The sequence below is a fragment of the Pituophis catenifer genome, unplaced genomic scaffold (assembly GCF_029215685.1).
Source record: "Pituophis catenifer annectens isolate HBS135680 unplaced genomic scaffold, rPitCat1.0.hap2 SCAF_13, whole genome shotgun sequence".
Classification (NCBI taxonomy): domain Eukaryota; kingdom Metazoa; phylum Chordata; class Lepidosauria; order Squamata; family Colubridae; genus Pituophis; species Pituophis catenifer.
Genome location: NW_027256893.1, coordinates 7,645,324 through 7,663,777, shown reverse-complemented (window position 1 = coordinate 7,663,777; position 18,454 = coordinate 7,645,324). Strand labels below are relative to the sequence as shown.

The 18,454-nt window shown below is 44.8% G+C and overlaps 1 protein-coding gene across 1 annotated transcript in view; it reads right to left on the bottom strand.

The window, feature by feature from the left end:
• The window catches only part of ESRP2 (epithelial splicing regulatory protein 2), a 71,282-nt gene that overhangs the window by 4,005 nt on the left and 48,823 nt on the right, over nt 1-18,454 (bottom strand). Inside the window, exons 11-15 of the mRNA XM_070952795.1 lie at nt 16,279-16,500; nt 14,521-14,719; nt 11,404-11,623; nt 8,450-8,627; nt 1,006-1,120 (exon numbers count right to left, since the gene is read on the bottom strand). Of these exons, the coding sequence (XP_070808896.1) occupies nt 1,031-1,120; nt 8,450-8,627; nt 11,404-11,623; nt 14,521-14,719; nt 16,279-16,500 (909 nt within the window). The 3' untranslated portion in view covers nt 1,006-1,030. The remainder of the gene's footprint in view (nt 1-1,005; nt 1,121-8,449; nt 8,628-11,403; nt 11,624-14,520; nt 14,720-16,278; nt 16,501-18,454) is intronic.

The following is an 18,454-nucleotide window of genomic DNA, read 5'->3' as shown; positions in this document are numbered from 1 at the left end:
GGTTGTAAAAGGGCCACAGTTGCCCACCCCTGACCCTAGGTTGAACATTACTCATGGCTGGTCCCTGGAGCTAACACTAAAAGAAAACAGAGCAACAAAAACAATATCTCTCTATGGTAGCTGCTTTGGAAAGGGGGAGGGAATTTGTCCACATATGCTGAGCATTGGGTCTGCCATGAACATCTGTTGTCTTGGGTCTGATGGGCAGAGATTTAGTAGAAATGTAACAGTCATCAAATAACTGGTCTGAAGATGGTCAGCTTTCTACAGAAACATCCCAGCATGTTTGAGGCAACAGACTCCAAATCCTTAGGTTCATTCTTTTGAAGAAGCTGAGGGCCACGAACACTTCTACCTTGACTAGTTAGCAGCTGGACTACCTGAAGCAGATTCAAAACCTAGGCAAATAAATCCCCAGGTCTTAACTAGTCCCACAATGTCCTTCCTGAACTGGTACCCCGCAGATGGTAGCTGGGCCTTAAGCATTCTCAAAATCTCTTGAGGTCTCCAAGTGGACTGTGACAAATGGAAGAATCAATCAGGACGCCAATTAAACGATGCTTCCTCTTCCATCTGTCCCAATTCCATCTGTCCCGTATTTTGCTTTTCCTGCTCCAAGTCTGGCCATAGGATCAATGGAGAGGGGCCCTGCAGAGCTGATGACAGCTGTGGCACCCACCTCCCCCAAAAAAACCCTGAATGCCACACAAACTTCAAAACTTCCCAACCTCCCCACATTCTCCTAAACGTTCATCCCGAAGCGCAAGCACATTGAGATGTTCAGCATCACCCTTGGGTTAGTGGAGTCATGCGAAGTGCCCAAGCGAGGAAGTGTTAAGCAAGCAAAATCCCATCACGAGCTAGGAAAGGAGGATGAAATGTGATTGGTTGGTTTGGGGGGTGGGTGGGTTTTTGTTTTTGAAAGAAAGGGAACAAAAATCATCTCCCCGCAGAATCATTTCCATTCGCCACCAAAGAGTTCCGCTTCAGCCAATCCAAGCTTACCTTCTCTGTGTTGGTTACTAACACTTTACAAGCAAACCCAGTCTTTCGGTGCTTGTAACACGCCCCTTGCTTGGTCGTTGAGCTGAATGAGGCCATTGTAGTCGTCGGGAGCATACTACAGTACAAGTGTGATACAGAAGATCAGCAAGAGAAGGAGTAGGTGGTCTTGAACCAGAAAGCCACCCTTCCCCCCCCATCAGCACTTGCCATTTTTTTTAAGGGGGAGGGGCTTTACAGTTTCCATCAGCAAAAGGAAGTGAGGGATCCCGACCTCAAGAGCTAAATCCGACAGCAAATCTGTTGGAATGAGCTTCCAAAATTTCCAGAGAGAGTGGCCAGCAAAGTGTTAAAACAAGCTATTGGCCATCACTTAAGACCTGACTTTGGAGAAACACATCTGCGAAAAAGTTAATGTGTTAATAGGTACGTCTTCCTAGGAGCAAGTTGATTTCACCTTGGTTGGTCGATGCGACAGGCTTAGCCAGCGCTTAAGAAAAGCTGTGGGAAAATGCAACTAGAAGTGTGAAGAACAATGAAGATGGGAAAACCAATGGAAAGTACCACATGGCCATTGCATCCAGATCACCCCCAGTGTTCCCTCACACCGGCTGTATAGTGATGAAGTCCTACAACAACTGGAAGAAATGGAAACCAGCTACAACGAGCTTCCTATTAGCAGGTTCTTCTCATGCCCACAAGAAGATTGGAGATGATTGCGTTGGCCTTTAAACACAACCCAGGATCGGTGCTGCCTAGGCTTCTGGCAGATTTATGTTTCAGAAGAAAGTGGAGAGATCCGAAACTGCATTGTAAGTTGAAAACAACAAGCCAGGATGAAAAATGCTTTCAGAGAAGGAAATCAGGAGAACTCATTCCTTGAGAAACCGTGATTTCCTATTGCATCTGAGGCAGGCCATTTTATCACGACGAACACAAGAATTCCAATCTTAGATTCAATTGGGGCTCATCTAATCTAAAGTTCTGTTTCCATAATGGTCTGATAAATACATCAAAGCCATAAGCCAGTGTTGATGGATTCTATTCTGTATTCTGTGTATTGTATTGTATTCTGTATTCTGTGTATTGTATTGTATTCTGTGTATTGTATTGTATTCTGTCTATTCTATTGTATTGTATTCTGTGTATATTCGGTCTATTGTATTGTATTGTATTGTATTGTATTGTATTGTATTGTATTGTATTGTATTGTATTGTATTCTGTATTGTATTGTATTGTATACTGTGTATTGTATTGTATTTGATGTATTGTATTGTATTGTATTGTATTGTATTGTATTGTATTGTATTGTATTGTATTGTATTGTATTCTGTGTATTGTATTGTATTGTAGTGTATTGTATTCTGTGTATTGTATTGTATTGTGTAGTGTAGTGTAGTGTAGTGTACCGTACCGTACCCTACCGTACTGTAGCCTAGCCTACCCTACCCTACCCTACCCTACCCTATTGTCTACTCTATTCTAATTGCTTGATAGTGAAATTCTGTTGTATTCAAAGTTGCTTGATAGTGAGATTGGTGGGACATAAGGTTAATACAGAGCACTTCTAATTCTAATTCTAATAAATTTTAATTTTTCTATTTTATTTTATTTTTTCCCAGGTGTTGGTGAATACAGCGTGTTGCATTCCGTTGCCGATTGCAAAGCGAATACAGACCATTGTGTTTTTCCCAGTCTCTGGAAACTTACCCTGGAGACAAAATAGCTAGGCAATAAGTTGAGGACTTCCTGGTGGTTTTATTTCAGAATGGGTTGGAAGAGGAGGAAGAGAAGATGAGAGAGCAAAAGAAATATCGCTTTTGTCTATAATGAATAGAAAAGAGGAGAAGGAAAGCAGGAACATCTCTAGAACAAAGGAGAGAGAAAGGAAGTTAAGGCCTACCAAGATTTGCCTTCTAATTAGGGATAAAAGGAAGAAGACAGGTGAAAATACCTTAAGAACGAACCTGGCCTCCCCACCCATTTTCCAGAAAAAGGAGATATGGACACATACGTGTCCGTCCTAGCAGCTTCTTCAACACAAACTGTAGGACAATGGACACCAGAGTACGGGGCAGATGACTTGAGATCACTTCCCCACCCACAACGTTGCTTTTGGTGACACCATTCTTGCTTGGTGTGTGATGCCCACCCAGATAATGAGGTACAACAACAAGGGAGCAGAAGAACATGAATGCTTGTTGGAGATGTTTCCTGGGCTGGTTGCCTCACAACTAACACTGCAGCAAGCAAGGCTCTAAATCCACAGGGAGGGTAATCATCATCTTCATCATCATCATCCTGCCTCTTCCCCTCCCTCAGTCGACACCCCCCCCCCAACAAAAACTCCTGTTTCTTCTCCCTCTCCACTCACTCAGCAATGTCAGCAACGAGCGGCTTAAGTTCAAAAGCAATCCAAGATGCAGAAGGTCTTCCCCATTCCTTAAATTAAGATCAAGGGCTTTAGAACCCAGAACAGAAAGACTAAAACTCACAAAGGAAAGGAGGATTCGGGGAAAGTGTACAGAAAGAGGTTGCAGCTATTTTCTTTCTCAAGCATCTTTTCTCAAGAGCAGGGAACTGCCCTTTATCCTGTCTGCCATGGTCACCCCCACATACCAATATAGGCTAAAAGGTAAAGGTTCCCCTTGCACATATGTGCTAGTCGTTCCCAACTCTAGGGGGCGGTGCTCCTCTCCGTTTCAAAGCCGAAGAGCCAGCGCTGTCCGAAGACGTCTCGGTGGTCATGTGGCCAGCATGACTCAACGCCAAAGGCGCACGGAACGCTGTTACCTTCCCACCAAAGGTGGTCCCTATTTTTCTACTTGCATTTTTTACGTGCTTTCGAACTGCTAGGTTGGCAGAAGCTGGGACAAGCAACGGGAGCTAACTCCGTTACGCGGCACTAGGGATTCGAACTGCTGAACTGCCGACCTTTCGATCAACAAGCTCAGCATCTTAGCCACTGAGCCACCGCACCCCTAACCAATATAGGCTAGGCTGATGCAAAATCCCCCAGGAAGCTTCCATACTGAACCATTCTAGTTATGGGGCTGAGAGGGAGGGACAGGACCAAAGACACTCATTATGCTTGAGGGAGGAACTTGGTCCCTGGTGACAGTCCAACCCCTTTACCGCTATACTCCACTGGCTCTCAATTTCCACTAGTAGCCAATCAGCCATAAGGTTACGAGAGGGACAACATTGACTATTGGTCAAGGTAACTGTCTTTTTACAACATCTACGGCTGATTCCCGCCTTGTTTTTTTTCACGCAGGGAAACCTCACCACAAGGCAAGGTTGCAACCTCAGTTGGGTACAGGCAGTGAGAAGTTTGAAGGCACATTGAAACAGAATAAAAATCCTTCCTTTGCCATGAGCAAAGATGCCTCACCAGTAAATACAAGAGCGTGCCACGAGAGGGCACCTTTAAGCCGGGCATAAATAACTTCCAAGAGGAAAGGTTGAACGAGGGAACGGTGACTTTTCTGTTAGCTTCCAGAGGTGCTGAGACTGCAATTCTCAGAATTCCTGTGGGGAGAACCGGAGTTGCAGCCCTAATACATTTAAAGGTTGCCCAGAGGAGAAAGCAATCTCAAAATAAATAAATAAATAAATCCTGCTAGTTTTGTCCTTGTTCGGAGGAGGAAAGGCTAAACAGAAATCAAGGTCCATTTCATGAAATAACGCAAGGAGTTAGTCCTTGTCCAGCAGGTTAACTCCCCTGTCCATGTGTGACTGTCGTATTTGCTAACACACAAACACACACAGACACACAGGTACACAGACACAGACACACAGACACACACACACACACACACAGACACACACACACAGACACAGACACACACACACACACACACACACACACACACGATGCACAAGGGATGGACTCAATCTCAACATAGACCAGTGTTTCTCAACCTTGGAAGCTTGAAGATGGGTGGACTTCAACTCCCAGAATCCCCCAGGCAGCAACGCTGTGGCTCCATTGCCTGAGCCTGGGCTATCGACAGATGCAGACTCTGAGAGTGAGGGGGAGGAGTTGGCAAGGCCTCCCTCTCCAGGACTCTCCTCTCTGGCAATGCCTCCGGAGGACACCGAAGGCCAAACGATAGGCTCAGAGCCAAGCACGTTCCTGCAGCCACAGGTGGACAGCGACGAGGAAGATAAGTGCTGGCTGGACCCTCGACAGAGGCGCAGGGAGAAAGCGTGCACAGCAGAGGGGAAGGCGTGCCAGAGATTAGCTGACTGGACCACACCTCACAGGGTATAAATGTGGGTGTGGTGGCCGGTTCAGTTTGTGACGAGCAAAAACTGGAAATACTCTATGATCTCTGCGTTACTGGACTTTGCCTGCTTTATCGGACTGCATTTGGACTAATCCTTGTATTATTGACACTCTGCCTGTTTTATCGGAATGCTGCAGTCTAATCTTTGTTTTGTGTGAGTAAAGTCTGAATTAGCAGCTAGCCACTGGGTTGCTGCCAGCTTTATCATCAAAGAGTTTTGTCGTGTGGCTTATTAACTCCGGGCCGTCTGTGGGGGTGTGTGCGTGGTACTGGGACAGAACACTACCAAGATTGAGAAACACTGACATAGACCATTCTGTAACCAAAATGATGGTTATGGACAGCTCAGGAAAGAGTCCCAAGCTTTGTAAAAAACATTTAACTCATGTTAAACATTTTAACACTTAACCCATAGAGTCCAGTAAAGACTGGGTATGTTTAGCAGCTACGAGGGTTTGTGTGTGTGTGTGTAAGGAAGGAAGAAAAAGGAAATAGGTCTAGGAAGAAAGCAACACCCAGGGAAGTGAAATAGCCCCCATTACTTTCTCTGCTGCTCCAACAAATGAAGAGAATATTTGCAGCTCAGGGTTGAACTGTGGAGTCCCTAGGGGCTCTCTGAGTTTGGTGATTTTCTTGCAGACATTTCATGACCCAACTGGGTAACATGATCAGTGCCAGAAGGGGAGTGGGATTTGCTCCAGTGGTGGGATTCAAAGAATTTAACAACCGGTTCTCTGCCCTAATGACCGGCTGAATGGGTGTGGCCAGGGGGTGTGGCAGGCAGCAGTCGGCCTCCTGAACCCCCCCTGGGAGCAAAAACGGGCTGTGGGGGAGGGCGTGCCACACCCCCTGTGCCCCTTTTGGGCCTAGTAGGCCTCCCTGCAGCCTCCTGGGAGCAAAAACGGTCTGCGGGGGGCCTTGTGCCGCACCCCTCTGCACCCCGCTTTGGGCCGAGTAGGCCTCCCTGCACTTACCTGGGAGGCAAAATGGGATGCGTGGGAACTTCTGGAAGGGATGGGGAGAGGCGGGGCCAGCCAGCAAGTTAACAACCAGTTCCCCGAATCGGCCTGAACTGGCTGAATCCCACCACTGGGTTTGCTCCCTATCAATATACAAGTGGTTTGCCCTGTGAGTGTTGGTGGAAATGGCCACTTGTGGAGAGGGGTTCTCCAGGGAAGTCAGGGAATTGGGAGCCAATTGTGATCATTGGCCCCCCAATCCTCTGGCTTCACTGGACACTCTTTCTCCCTAAATGGGGAAGAAAACCTAAACCAGGATAAGATGCAATGAGAATTAGTTAAAAGTGAGCACAGGAATGCATGTTGTGTCCCAAGGGAAAAAAGTGATCTACCGAGGATCAAAACCCATAGTTTCAAAGGCCATTTTGAAGATAAAAAGACCCAGCACCTCCCAAAAAACTCCCAGAAATCAGTGATTTTAAGAAGAAAAAGTCACTTTCTTTGCCGTTATGCAACTTCCTTAGATTATACCAGAATTGTCATACAGAGAGTGAACCCGTATTCTGTTGTGGCCTGCCAGCAGCCTGCAGAGCTGGCAGCAGAGTCGGACAGTGAGGAGGCTGGGGAGGACCATGGGCCAATCTTGGAGTCTGGGGAAGGCTCGGATGAGGGCTCTGTGTTGGAGGCAGAGATGGGGCCATCTGGGAGGTACGTGCTGCCTCCAGAGCTTCCAGAGTTGGACCTCAGCGAGGCAGAGGAACAGGAGGAGCCTGTTCCCAGTGCGCGCATGTGCAGAGCTGCCAGAAGGCAAGAACAGCTAAAACAAAAGGGACGACTTGGGAGTAAGGCCTGGAAATGATTGGCCCCTCCCATAAGGCTTAAAAGAGGAGCAAAGGCACATGGGCCTTTGCAGGAAGCAACGTTTGTTCATTCGGTTCAGCTTAAAGCCTGAAGCTCTGTTTGATTCTGGACTCTGGGTGGCTTTGCCAATTAGGTCTCTGGCAGCGTCTCAAGGGAGATAAAGGTGGGCGATTATCTCGAAGGACTCTTTATAACTAATTGGGACTCATCTGTGAATGAACAGAATTCACAGCTGTTGCAATAAAAGAGGTTTTTGGGACTACTCGTGTGTTTTAATGACTCAGGAAGCCTAGGTCAGAACATATTCTACCAGATCCTGTTGGGATCGACTTTGCATTAAGTGGGTGAAATGTCCATGGCAATTGAAATGATGGACATGGAGAAAAGGCACCCTTTGGGGCGAGAAGGTCATTGCAAAAGTGGTGCTAAATGATGCCAAAACCCCAATTTCTGTCCTCAGGGTGACGACATCATCCCACCAACAGCACAATCTCTAAATCAACAGACATTCTTCAATAACAGACGCCTTCTCCCCATGACGACGTCACTAAGCATATAAGTCCAAATAATAAATAATAATAAATAAAACAAAAGTTTTGTGGTCCTTGTTAACTTGGTTATACAGATAGTCCTTGACTTACGACCTCAGTGGAGCCCCAAATTTCTGCTGCTAAGCGAGGCAGTTGTTAAGTGAAACCTGACCCATTTTATGACCTTTCTCACGCCACAATTGTTAAGTGAGTCAGTGCCGTTGTTAAGTTAGTCACTGCGGTTGTTAAGCGAATCCAGCTTCCCCATTTCGACTTTGCTTGTCAGAACGTCGCAAAAGGGGATTCACAGGACTCCCCCGGACACTGCAACCATCATAAATATGAGTCAAAGTGTCTGAATCCCGATCACGTGACCATGGAGATGCTGCAACATGTCATAAGTGTGAAAACAATGGGTCGTAAGCCACTTTTTTCAGTGCTGTTTTAGCTTTGAACGGTCCCTAAACAAATGGTCGTAAGTCAAGGACTACCTTGTACATTGAAACACCCATCCACGTTGAATATTTAACGTTAGGTCTCCCATTTTCCAAGGTTGGAAGTTCTCCGAAGGCTGCGGCTCCCTCTGGCGTTGGAAAGCTTCTCTCCAGAACGAGATTTGGAAAATGCCTACCGTGACTCATCCCGACAGTTCAGGGGTCTCCAACTGTGGCAATTTTAAGCCTGGTGGACTTCAATTCCCAGAATTGTGGGAGTTGAAGTCCTCCAGGCTTATAGTTGCCAAGGTTGGAGACCCCGAGATAGATTATCTTATAAGAGGAAGGTGATGCAAGGCCTGACACTCACCTGATACCCTTGGAAAAAGCTGAGGATTTCCTTCATTCCTGCGTTGTAGGGCAATCCTTGCATCCGGACAAGAGCGCCTGCCTGAGGGAGCATCGGAGTGTGGGAAGCCGAGGCAGCGGCTGCAACAGCAGCTTGTGGAGCCGTGATGTAGCCAACAGTGGTTGGAGACACCGGAGGGCTGAAGAAAGAGGAAGAGAACATGGTGGCCGAAGGGCTGTTTGAAGGTGGGTTGCTACCGGTTAGATTGGGCGAACTGGTAGCGGCGGGAAGCTCCGCTCACCCACCTGGACGCTTCTGCACATGTCGCGTGAGCGCATGCCTGTGCCCACGAACGAACTGGTAGCGACGGGATTTGCAACCCACTACTGGCTGTTTCCCACATATTGGCATGTCATTCGGATCAGAAGATCTGGGGACTGGGAATTCATTCTCTTCAACGTCTCTCAACTTTTGGTGGCAACTTTTAAGACGTGTGGATTTCAACTCCCAGAATTCCCCAGCCAGCACTTGGTTGGGGAATTCTGGGAGTTAAAATCCACATGTCTTAAAGTTACCAAGATTGAGAAACTCTCTTCTAAATCCACGAGAATTGAATAAATGGTTCCAACAGCCACTTGCTTGCCAAGAAGATTGATTAGACTAGATTAAGATGAACAGAGTTGGAAGGGACCTTGTCGGTCATCTTGTAGGCCCAAGCAGGAGACCCTACTACACCATTTCTGACAAATGACAGTCCAGTCTCTTCGACAAATTTTATTAATTTTGTACCTCTGGTTGTTTTTTTAAAAAAATACCTTTTCATGATCCTAAAAGCACTAGTTCCCTTCTTAACCTTGCAATAAACCCCCCTCAGCACATTTTCTGCCCTTTGAAGGACAAAACAGGAATGCATGAAAATAAATTATGTCCCAGGGCTATGTTGTAGCTTGGATTTGAAGGTGAAAAAAAATAGGCTTTGGAGAACGCAAGGACAAATGTTGAGCAATGGCTTGCAAACTCTGCAAACCCAATGCAGCTTTTTCTCCACCGTACACCAGCCGTGGAAGTAAGGCATGGAATCCTGGGGAAAACCACCAGCTGAATAACCTTTCTCTGTCCAACAGACTTAGTGGTGGAAGAAAAGATTGGGAAGGCCTGGAACAGGGCCAGGGTAATTGTTGAGGACATATACCATATTTTTCAGAGTATAAGACGCACCTTAGTTTTTGGGGAGGAAAATAAGAAAAAAGCTGATTAGCAGGTGGATCAACCTCCCGGAATACCGCCAATCAACTGTTCCCAGAGGTGAATTTTAGCAACAGGTTCCTTGGTTGTGAGCTCTGTGCCTTGCTTTTTTTTCAGCCTCTGAAACTTCTGAAACTCTCAGAAAAAAACTTTTTTTTCTGCCTCTGAAAACCTCTGAAACAGAGCTTCAGAAAAAAAGCCTCTGAAATCTGAAGCTCTGTTTCAGAGGCTTTTTTTCTGAAACTTCCTTTCAGAGACTTTTTTTTTCCTGAAGCTCTGTTTGGTGGCTTTTTTTCTGAAGTTTCATTTCTGAGGCTTTTTTCAGCCTCTGAAACCTCCGTTTGAGAGGCTGGGCAGGGTTACATTCGGAGTATAAGATGCACCCAGATTTTCACCCTTTTTTGGGGTGGGGAAAGGTACGTCTTATACTCCGAAAAATACAGTAAGTATCTTCCAAAAAAATTGAAGCTTTTCCCAGCTCCAGATCTTCAGACAATCTTTTTTAGCTTTGCATTTATTTACAAGTTTATTATCGGCCCCAGTCCAAAAGATAAAGCAAGCAAGAGGATTCAAACTCTGGCATGTTGGCCATATTGGCTGTTATACAGAAGAGTGGGCTTCAACCTCTGAGGTTTAGAAAAGAAAACTGGTCAAAAGGACCAAAACCTTAGCTGAATTTCAAGCAGAGAACAAGTGCTCCATTACTGGAGGCTTTTAAGAAGAGACTGGACAACTACTTGTCAAAATTCGTACTGGGTCTCCTGCTTGAGAAGGAACTAGAAGACCTCCAAGGTCCCTTCCAACTCTGTTATTCTGTTAATAATCCAGGATACTGAAGACCTGGCTTCAAATTTATACAGCATTTTGTCCTTAATTGAGGGCCTCATTTTCTTCAGAGGGTGAAATCCAGCAGGGGTGAAATCAGTGATGGGATTCAAATAATTTAACAACTGGTTCTCTGCCCTAATGACCAGCTGGGTAGGCGTGGCTCAGTAGTCATGTGACCATGTGGGTGTGGCCAACTCAATGTCACTGACATTGATGGGCACTTTACCTTACTGTTACAATGTAATAAGGGTTAAACCAGAGAGACAGTTTCTATAAGCAGGGCAATAAAGATTAGACTAGAAACACCAGCAGAATGTTTCTTTCCTGCCTTCCTTACAGGATTAGCCCCGTAAAGTGGAAAAAAAACAAAATAAGATTTCTTCCAACAACTGGTTCTCTGAACTGCTTAGAAAGTTAACAACCGGTTCTCCCGAATAGGTGCGAACTGGCTGAATCCCACCACTGGGTGAAATCCAGCAGGTTCTGACAGGTTCTGGAGAACCAGTAGCGGAAATTTTGAGCAGTTCAGAGAACTGGCAAATACCACCTCTGGCTGGCCCCAGAGTGGGGAGGGAATGGAGATTTTGCAGTATCCTTCCCGTGCCACGCTCACCAAGCCACATCACGCCCACCAGCCATGCCCACAGAACTAAAATAAAATTTAAAAAATTGGATTTCACTACTGATCTGGACCTTGATCAACAACATCAATTCTCCTCATTCCCTGAGATCCTAAATGCTAAGCATCTTAAAAAATGCATTTCAAGAACTGTGAGGACTAGAAACTTAAAAAAAAAATCTCCCAATGACGCTTGAAACTCGAAATGAGTTGCAAGACTTTTGCTCGAGTTTGGATCCCCAAAACGTAGCAGAAAAATATACACGCTGACATTCAATAGTACCTGGGATAGTAAGCGGTGTAATTCATGTAAAGTTGAGCTGCCTGAGTGGGGTAGTAAGTGACAGCTGGAGTGACAGCGGCTGCAGCTGCTGCAGCTGCGGCTGCAGCTTGTTGAGTCCTGGTCGGAGGCAAGAGGGCTTGGGACGGGTATATTGCAGCTTCTGCCGGGATCACTGCGGTGGCTGCCGTTTGAAAAGCAGCGTAGGCGGGAGGAGAAAGGCCTGAAGAGGGATGATAAAGCAAACCAGGTAGCAAGTCAGCCACATAGATTCGGTTTGGCAACTGCTATTGGCTTTGGAAAAAAATAGATGGGCAAGGGATTCGGGGCACCTATCAGCCAAGAAGGGAAAAACGAAAATTCTCACAAAGCACCCTGGTCCGCTTAGTCTGTTCTGAGTCATTGTTTTAGGGCTCTCCAATGTTAAGTGTCTGGGCTCAAATGTGTCTCTCTGGAATGGCAATTGTACCAATTTCAAAATAGAGGAGTGTAATCTCTCCTGTATCAGAAAGCAGCAAAGCTCTGACTTCCAAAGCCAAACCTAAAACAAGATGCAGACTGGCAGAATTTATTTCCTTCCTTCCTTCCTTCCTTCCTTCCTTCCTTCCTTCCTTCCTTCCTTCCTGTGCCTTTCCTTTTCTTTCCCTTTCTTCCTTCTTATTTCCATCTCCTTCCTTTCCTTTCCTTTCCTTTCCTTTCCTTTCCTTTCCTTTCCTTTCCTTTCCTTTCCTTTCCTTTCCTTTCCTTCCTCCCTTCCTCCTTCCTGTGCCTTTCCTCTCCTCTCCTCTCCTCTCCTTTCCTTTCCCTTTCTTCCTTCTTATTTCCACCTCCTTTCCTTTCCTTTCCTTTCCTTTCCTTTCCTTTCCTTTCCTTTCCTTTCCTTTCCTTTCCTTTCCTTTCCTTTCCTTTCCTTTCCTTTCCCTCCATCAAAAAATCCAAATCACAAATTGTCATTCAACGCAACCAGAAATACTGTTTACAAGGCTATGTAAACCCAACGGATTTCATCATTCTTTCTTGGTTTTTGTTAGAACTCCTGTCCCTAGAGATCCTCTAGTCTTCAATAACAACAGGCAGCCTCTGTAGATTAAGTCTTCCCTTGGTTAAAATAACATTAATCTCAGGGCAGAAAGGCTTCCAAAGGCAGCTACTGAAATTTGGCAAAAGGTGACATTTATTTATAGTGGATTTAAAACCGATTAGATCCTGATCAGTTTATTAGCACTAGCGAAAGTGCAGCCCAGAAAACCTCTTGATTCTTAGAAGAAGAAATAAATAAGGATGACAAATGAGAAACTTTGGGAATTGCAGTTTTTAACCCATTACAGGGACCTGCCTAAGGATGTTTTTATATACAGTAATGGCCAAAATTGTGGAAACCGTTTGGGAAAACTGTATTTTCTAAAACAAGATAATAACACCACTTTGTTTGGAGTAGTACCCTAAAATTATACAGTATATCAATGGAAAGATAATTTAATCAAGAATGTAATGCAATAACTTTTATGAAGGATTTGCCATTAGAATAGCAGTGACAGTATAAAGAAGAAAAGTGAAACGCGTAGAAAAAACGAGATATACAAAAATTATCATGTCAGTTAATACTTAGTTGGGTAACCTTTAGCATGAATTACGGCCTTACAACATCTTCCCATGGAGTGAATCAAGTCTTTTAGTTCTGCAGCTGTTCTAATGTGAAATCAAGATTGAACGATTGCGTCTTAAAACAGGGTTTTATTGCTGGATCGCTTCTGACTAACAAGTTTCTTTAGTCGGCTCCATAGGTTTTCAATTGGGTGAAGATCTGGGCTACTCCCAGGCCATTCCAGCAGTGGAATAGGATTATCTTGAAACTCCCCCCAAAAAGTGGTGTTATTAGCCATCAAACCTCAAAAATACACTTTCCCCAAAAGGTTTCCACAAGTTTGGCCACTACTGTAGGTAGTCCTTATCTTACGACCAGAATTGGGACCAAAATTCCCATTGCTAAGCAAAGCGGTTGTTGAATGAGTTGTGGTTTAATTTACAACTTCTTTTTGCCACAGTTGTTAAGCGAATCACATGGAGGTTAAATAAATCTGGATTTCCCTATTGCTTTTTGGAAGCTAGCTGGGAATGTCACACATGGCAATCCCATGTCCCCAAGTCAATTAACCATTGTAAATACATGCTGGATACCAAGAGTCCAAATTTTGATCATGTGACTAAGGCAACGCCACAGTGTCCATAAATGCAAGGACTTCTTGTAAGCCACTAATTTTTCAATGCCCTTGTAACTTTAAATGGTTGCTAAACACCTACTTGTAAATTGAGAATTACCTGTCATGTTTTATTTATTTCTTAACTTTATCTCGCTCATAAGACAATCGTGGCCCTTGTATTTTATGTTCTAAAAAAAGAAAACTAAGAAAAGATATCCTTCCCCTTTAGCACAGAAGAAGCATCTGTTTTAAATGACCTTGTATTTCCTCTCTTTTTCCTTAAATAGCAAGTTTTTTCAACTAATAACCCATTTTTGAAGGTATAAAATCTATCAGACTGTTAAACAAGATTTTAAGCTTGTCGCTGGGTGCATGAAAAATGTGTATAATCTTAACGCTAATCCTATTATTTTGAATGTATGAAAACAATGTCTAGACCTATTTATTCATAGCGGACGGCCAAAAGAATGATTCAATCCCAATGGAAAGATAAAATCATACTTGATTTGCAACCCTGAATGGAGAATACCTTGATAGGCCAACATTTATAGGGTCTGTTTTGGCAGAAAGGGTGGCTTGCAAGCAATTTAGTCTAAATTTTCAGGACAGATCTGCATGTGATATAATTTTCTAGGGCACTTTTTGTTTTTACTTTTTCGGTTCCTTTAATGTCAATATCACATTAGTATTATCAGTGATGTCCTCTGTTGTTGTTTGGCACCTTCATACTGTGGGCAGCTTCAAGAAAAGCGCCTGCCAATCGTATCTCATTTTCGCCCAGCTTGCAATCCCAGCCTGTCCCCAGAAAGCCGATTCCTGATCAGGGTTGATCCCAAAAGAAAGGGGCCAGATTCTGCTGTCCATCAGCACCTACCAGCGTGTCAGCAGCACAGAGGCACGCGAAGGATTCGAGACTTACATGGTAACTTACAAGGGGGCGGAGACAATCCACTACGGTTTAAAGTGCCACCCATTAAAACAAAATTCATCTCCTCTCCTGAACACTGGAAGACTTCCACATAACGGTCCTTCATCATTTTCTTGTGACACTTCTGGGACACCAAGAAGGCTCGGTCGGAAGATTTCATTTGGATAAAGGCATCCCCTGAGGGCCGGCCCTGGAAGGAAGGAAGGAAGGAAGGAAGGAAGGAAGGAAGGAAGGAAGGAAGGAGGGAGGGAGGGAGGGAGGGAGGGAGGGAAGGAAGGAAGGAAGGAAGGAAGGAAGGAAGGAAGGAAGGAAGGAAAGACAAGGAAGGTGGGAAGGGAGGGAGAAAGGAAGGAAGGACAAGGGAGGTGGGAAGGAAGGAAAGAAAGGAAGGAAGGAAGGAAGGAAAGACAACGAAGGTGGGAAGGGAGAGAGAATGGAAGGAAGGACAAGGGAGGTGGGAAGGAAGGAAGGAAATGGAAAGAAAGAAAGAAAGAAAGAAAGAAAGAAAGAAGGAAAGAAAGAAAGAAAGAAGAAAGAAGAAAGAAGAAAGAAGAAAGAAAGAAAGAAAGATAGATTAGTGATCTCGTGAAGTAGAGCGGAACAAACCTGCATTCAGTATTTCACACTGCATTGTGTCTACCTTGTGTCTTGTGTAGTAGATTTCCCTGACATTGTATGCCATACACCAAATAAACAACTTATGCTGCTGTGTTGTTTTGGTGGGATTGATAAGAAATAGATGGGATATAATAATCATTGTAATATAATACAAAGATCTTCAAATAGAACGACTGCGGTAAAAGATAGCAAAGGTAGTACCCATAGTAATAGACCCCCGGGCACAATCTGGGCACAATGTCTTCAAAGAAAAACCAGAAAGTCCAGTTGCACCTTGAAAAAGCACCTTTGGGACAACCATGACCTGGAGGACTGAGAAGCTCCATGGACACATTTGGAGCACCACTTGAACCACATCTGGAGCACCACCATCGGCGTTGACAAAAATAAAAAATCAATTGCAAAAGGTAGCTTTGCTTGGAACAGCTGACATCCTGTGATGATATCTGTAATACCATCAAACATCCACATCTGCCTCTGTTGGGTCCTCAAGGAGGACTCAATAGATAACAATGCCAAATCCAGTCTAAACATCTGGCTCATTGCGGGACCAACTGGAATAACATTCCAGAGTTGATGCCCAATTTTTCATTGTCTTATTGGCTATAGGTTTTTGTTATTTGTGTTTTTGCATTTAAAAAAAGAATCACACAAAGTAAAATACTTGCTTATCTTTTGCAGCATAAAGGAAGCTGTTCTTTTCATTTGCATTCATCTTTGTCTGGACTAACGCCAAGTCTCTACTTTTTAATTTCATTCTGGGAAACTTGACGGACAGCCCAGGCTTCGCCTCCGTCTCCGTCTCTGTCTCTGTCTCTGTCTCTGTCTCTGTCTCTCTGCCAGCTCCATTCCCTCTTCCCTCTTGGAGCTCCCAGGTTGCCCTGATGCTGACTCCAACTCCCACGCCTTCTCCTCCTCCTCTGATTTGGCTGCTGGAGGGACCGGTGGCCAACAGGCCACAACAGGTTCCTACAAGGCTCGTAGGATGGAAGAAAACCCCATCATGACCACCTTCTGGTTTTATGGCTGCTCCGTTCTATCCCTAGGACAACCCCTCTGCGAGAGAGCCACAACAGGTTCTGAGCACTTGCGTGGAGCCAAGAGTTTGAGGACATTGCAACACTTTCATACTTGCTGGTTCAGGACCATGTGGACTCCATGCGGTTTGATGTCTCCAGTTGCGTCGCCCATGAATTCCAGAATGTCATCGATCCCAGCCGTGTAAGGCAGGCCTCGGAGGCGGATACAGTCTCGCAAACTGCCAGTAGCGATGGTATAAGGAGGCGGGATGACAGGGACGATCGGGGTAGGAAGAGTAGCAATCAGGGGGGCTGACATGTACCGGTTGAGAACCTGGTGGAAGGAGAAAGTTCACCAAAAGTGAGAACAGAAGAGCTCTCTGGATGCGGACTAGTGAAGAGTGAAAGCCTCTAGAGGTAGTCCTCAGCTTACGACCACAACTGACCCCCAAACCCCCTGTTCTGCCTAACAGAACAGTTGTCAAATCAGTTTTCTGTCATTAAGTTAATTTTGTCCTATTTTATGACCTTTCTTCCACCGTTGTTAAGTGAATCACCGCAGTGAGTTAACACTAAGTGAAATCTGGCTTCCTCGTTGACTTTGCTCAGCAGAAGGTTGCAAAAAGTGATCCCATGACGACGGGACACTGCAACCGTCCTAAATACACGCCAGTTGCCAAGCATCCTAATTTTAATCATGTGATCACGGGGATGCTGCCACGGTCATGTGAAAACGGTCATAAGTCACTTTTTTCAGTGTCGCTGTACCTTCGAACGGTCATTAAACGAATGGTTATAAATTGAGGGCTACCCGTATTAACATGTTATGAAATCGCTCCGTATTTGAGAAGTCTTCTCCAACCTTTCATCTTCAATTAAACTTTAACTTGATTAATTCACTTAATCAAGGTGATCATTCTTAACGGAGCGCTTATGCTGAAAATTTGCTTTTACGGGCACCTATGGTTTGTGCGTGTGAATGCAAGGTTTCCACCCAAATTCACACGACTTTACCTATTTAGAAATTAATGTTTGGTCATTTTTGTGCAAAGATGTACAAGTAGCAGGGTGAACACATCCTTTTCCCCTGTCCTAATGTTTCCTTTCATTCGTATCCTTGTCATGTATTTATAATTATATTTACACTTGTATCTGTCATAAAATACATGCTTGACAAAATAAATAAATAAATAAATAAATGAATGAATGAATGAATGAATAAATAAATAAATAAATAAATAAATTTTACCACTGGTTCACCGCACACCGAAAATGTGAGTGTGCGCGCCTTCTACGCATCCATGCAGCCTTCCATGCATGTGCTTTGCTCGCACATGCGGCTTGCACGCGGCTTAGAAAATGTGGGTAAATAGGATGGCATAGCGCAGGTCGCCACTACCGTTTCACCCAAACCAGTAGGAACCGGCTGACTGCTACCACTGGATCAAACTACATCCTGAATTCGGCTTATGAATCCAGCCCTTCCCCAACGCATCCACCATAGCAAGCCAGTTCAGGGCAACCAGGATAAACTGGTCCAGCCGAAACAAATGCGGGTAATGGCTAATCCAGACACCCGTCTGCAACGCACACAAGGTGAAAAGGTTCCCTCTGATCTTTGCTTCATTAAGCTCAACTGGTTCTGTAATTGTTTAATTGCTGAAGATCAGCTTTCCTCAGCAAAATACTTCCAAATGTGCTAGTCGTCTGGGCTACATTGAATTCTTTAACCCAGAAGTGAGAGAGAGAGAGAAGAGCTTTAAACACCGATTCCTGGTGCAGAATTCCTTGTTAGCTCCTGAGGCAGGAATGACAAAAATAAAACACAGAGCTGGACCGTGAGAGACTTCTCCCAGACAGATCATGAAGCCAGGGACAGGAAAGCGTAAGGAATATGCATATGTGCTAGTCGTTCCTGACTCTAGGGGGCGGTGCTCATCTCCGTTTCTAAGCCGAAGAGTCAGCACTGTCAGAAGACATCTCCGTGGTCATGTGGCCGGCATGACTCAACGCCAAAGGCGCACGGAACGCTGTTACCTTCCCACCAAAGGTGGTCTCTATTTTTCTACTTGCATTTTTTACGTGCTTTCGAGCTGCTAGGTTGGCAGAAGTAACGAGAGCTTACTCCGTTACGCAGTACTAGGGATTCGAACCACTGAACTGCCGACCTTTTGATTGACAAGTCTTAGCCACTGAGCCACCGCATCCCCATAAGGAATATATACCACTCAATTATTTTCTGGCAGATCTCTCCCCCTGCTCCTATTTACGTAATCCATCCTTGTATC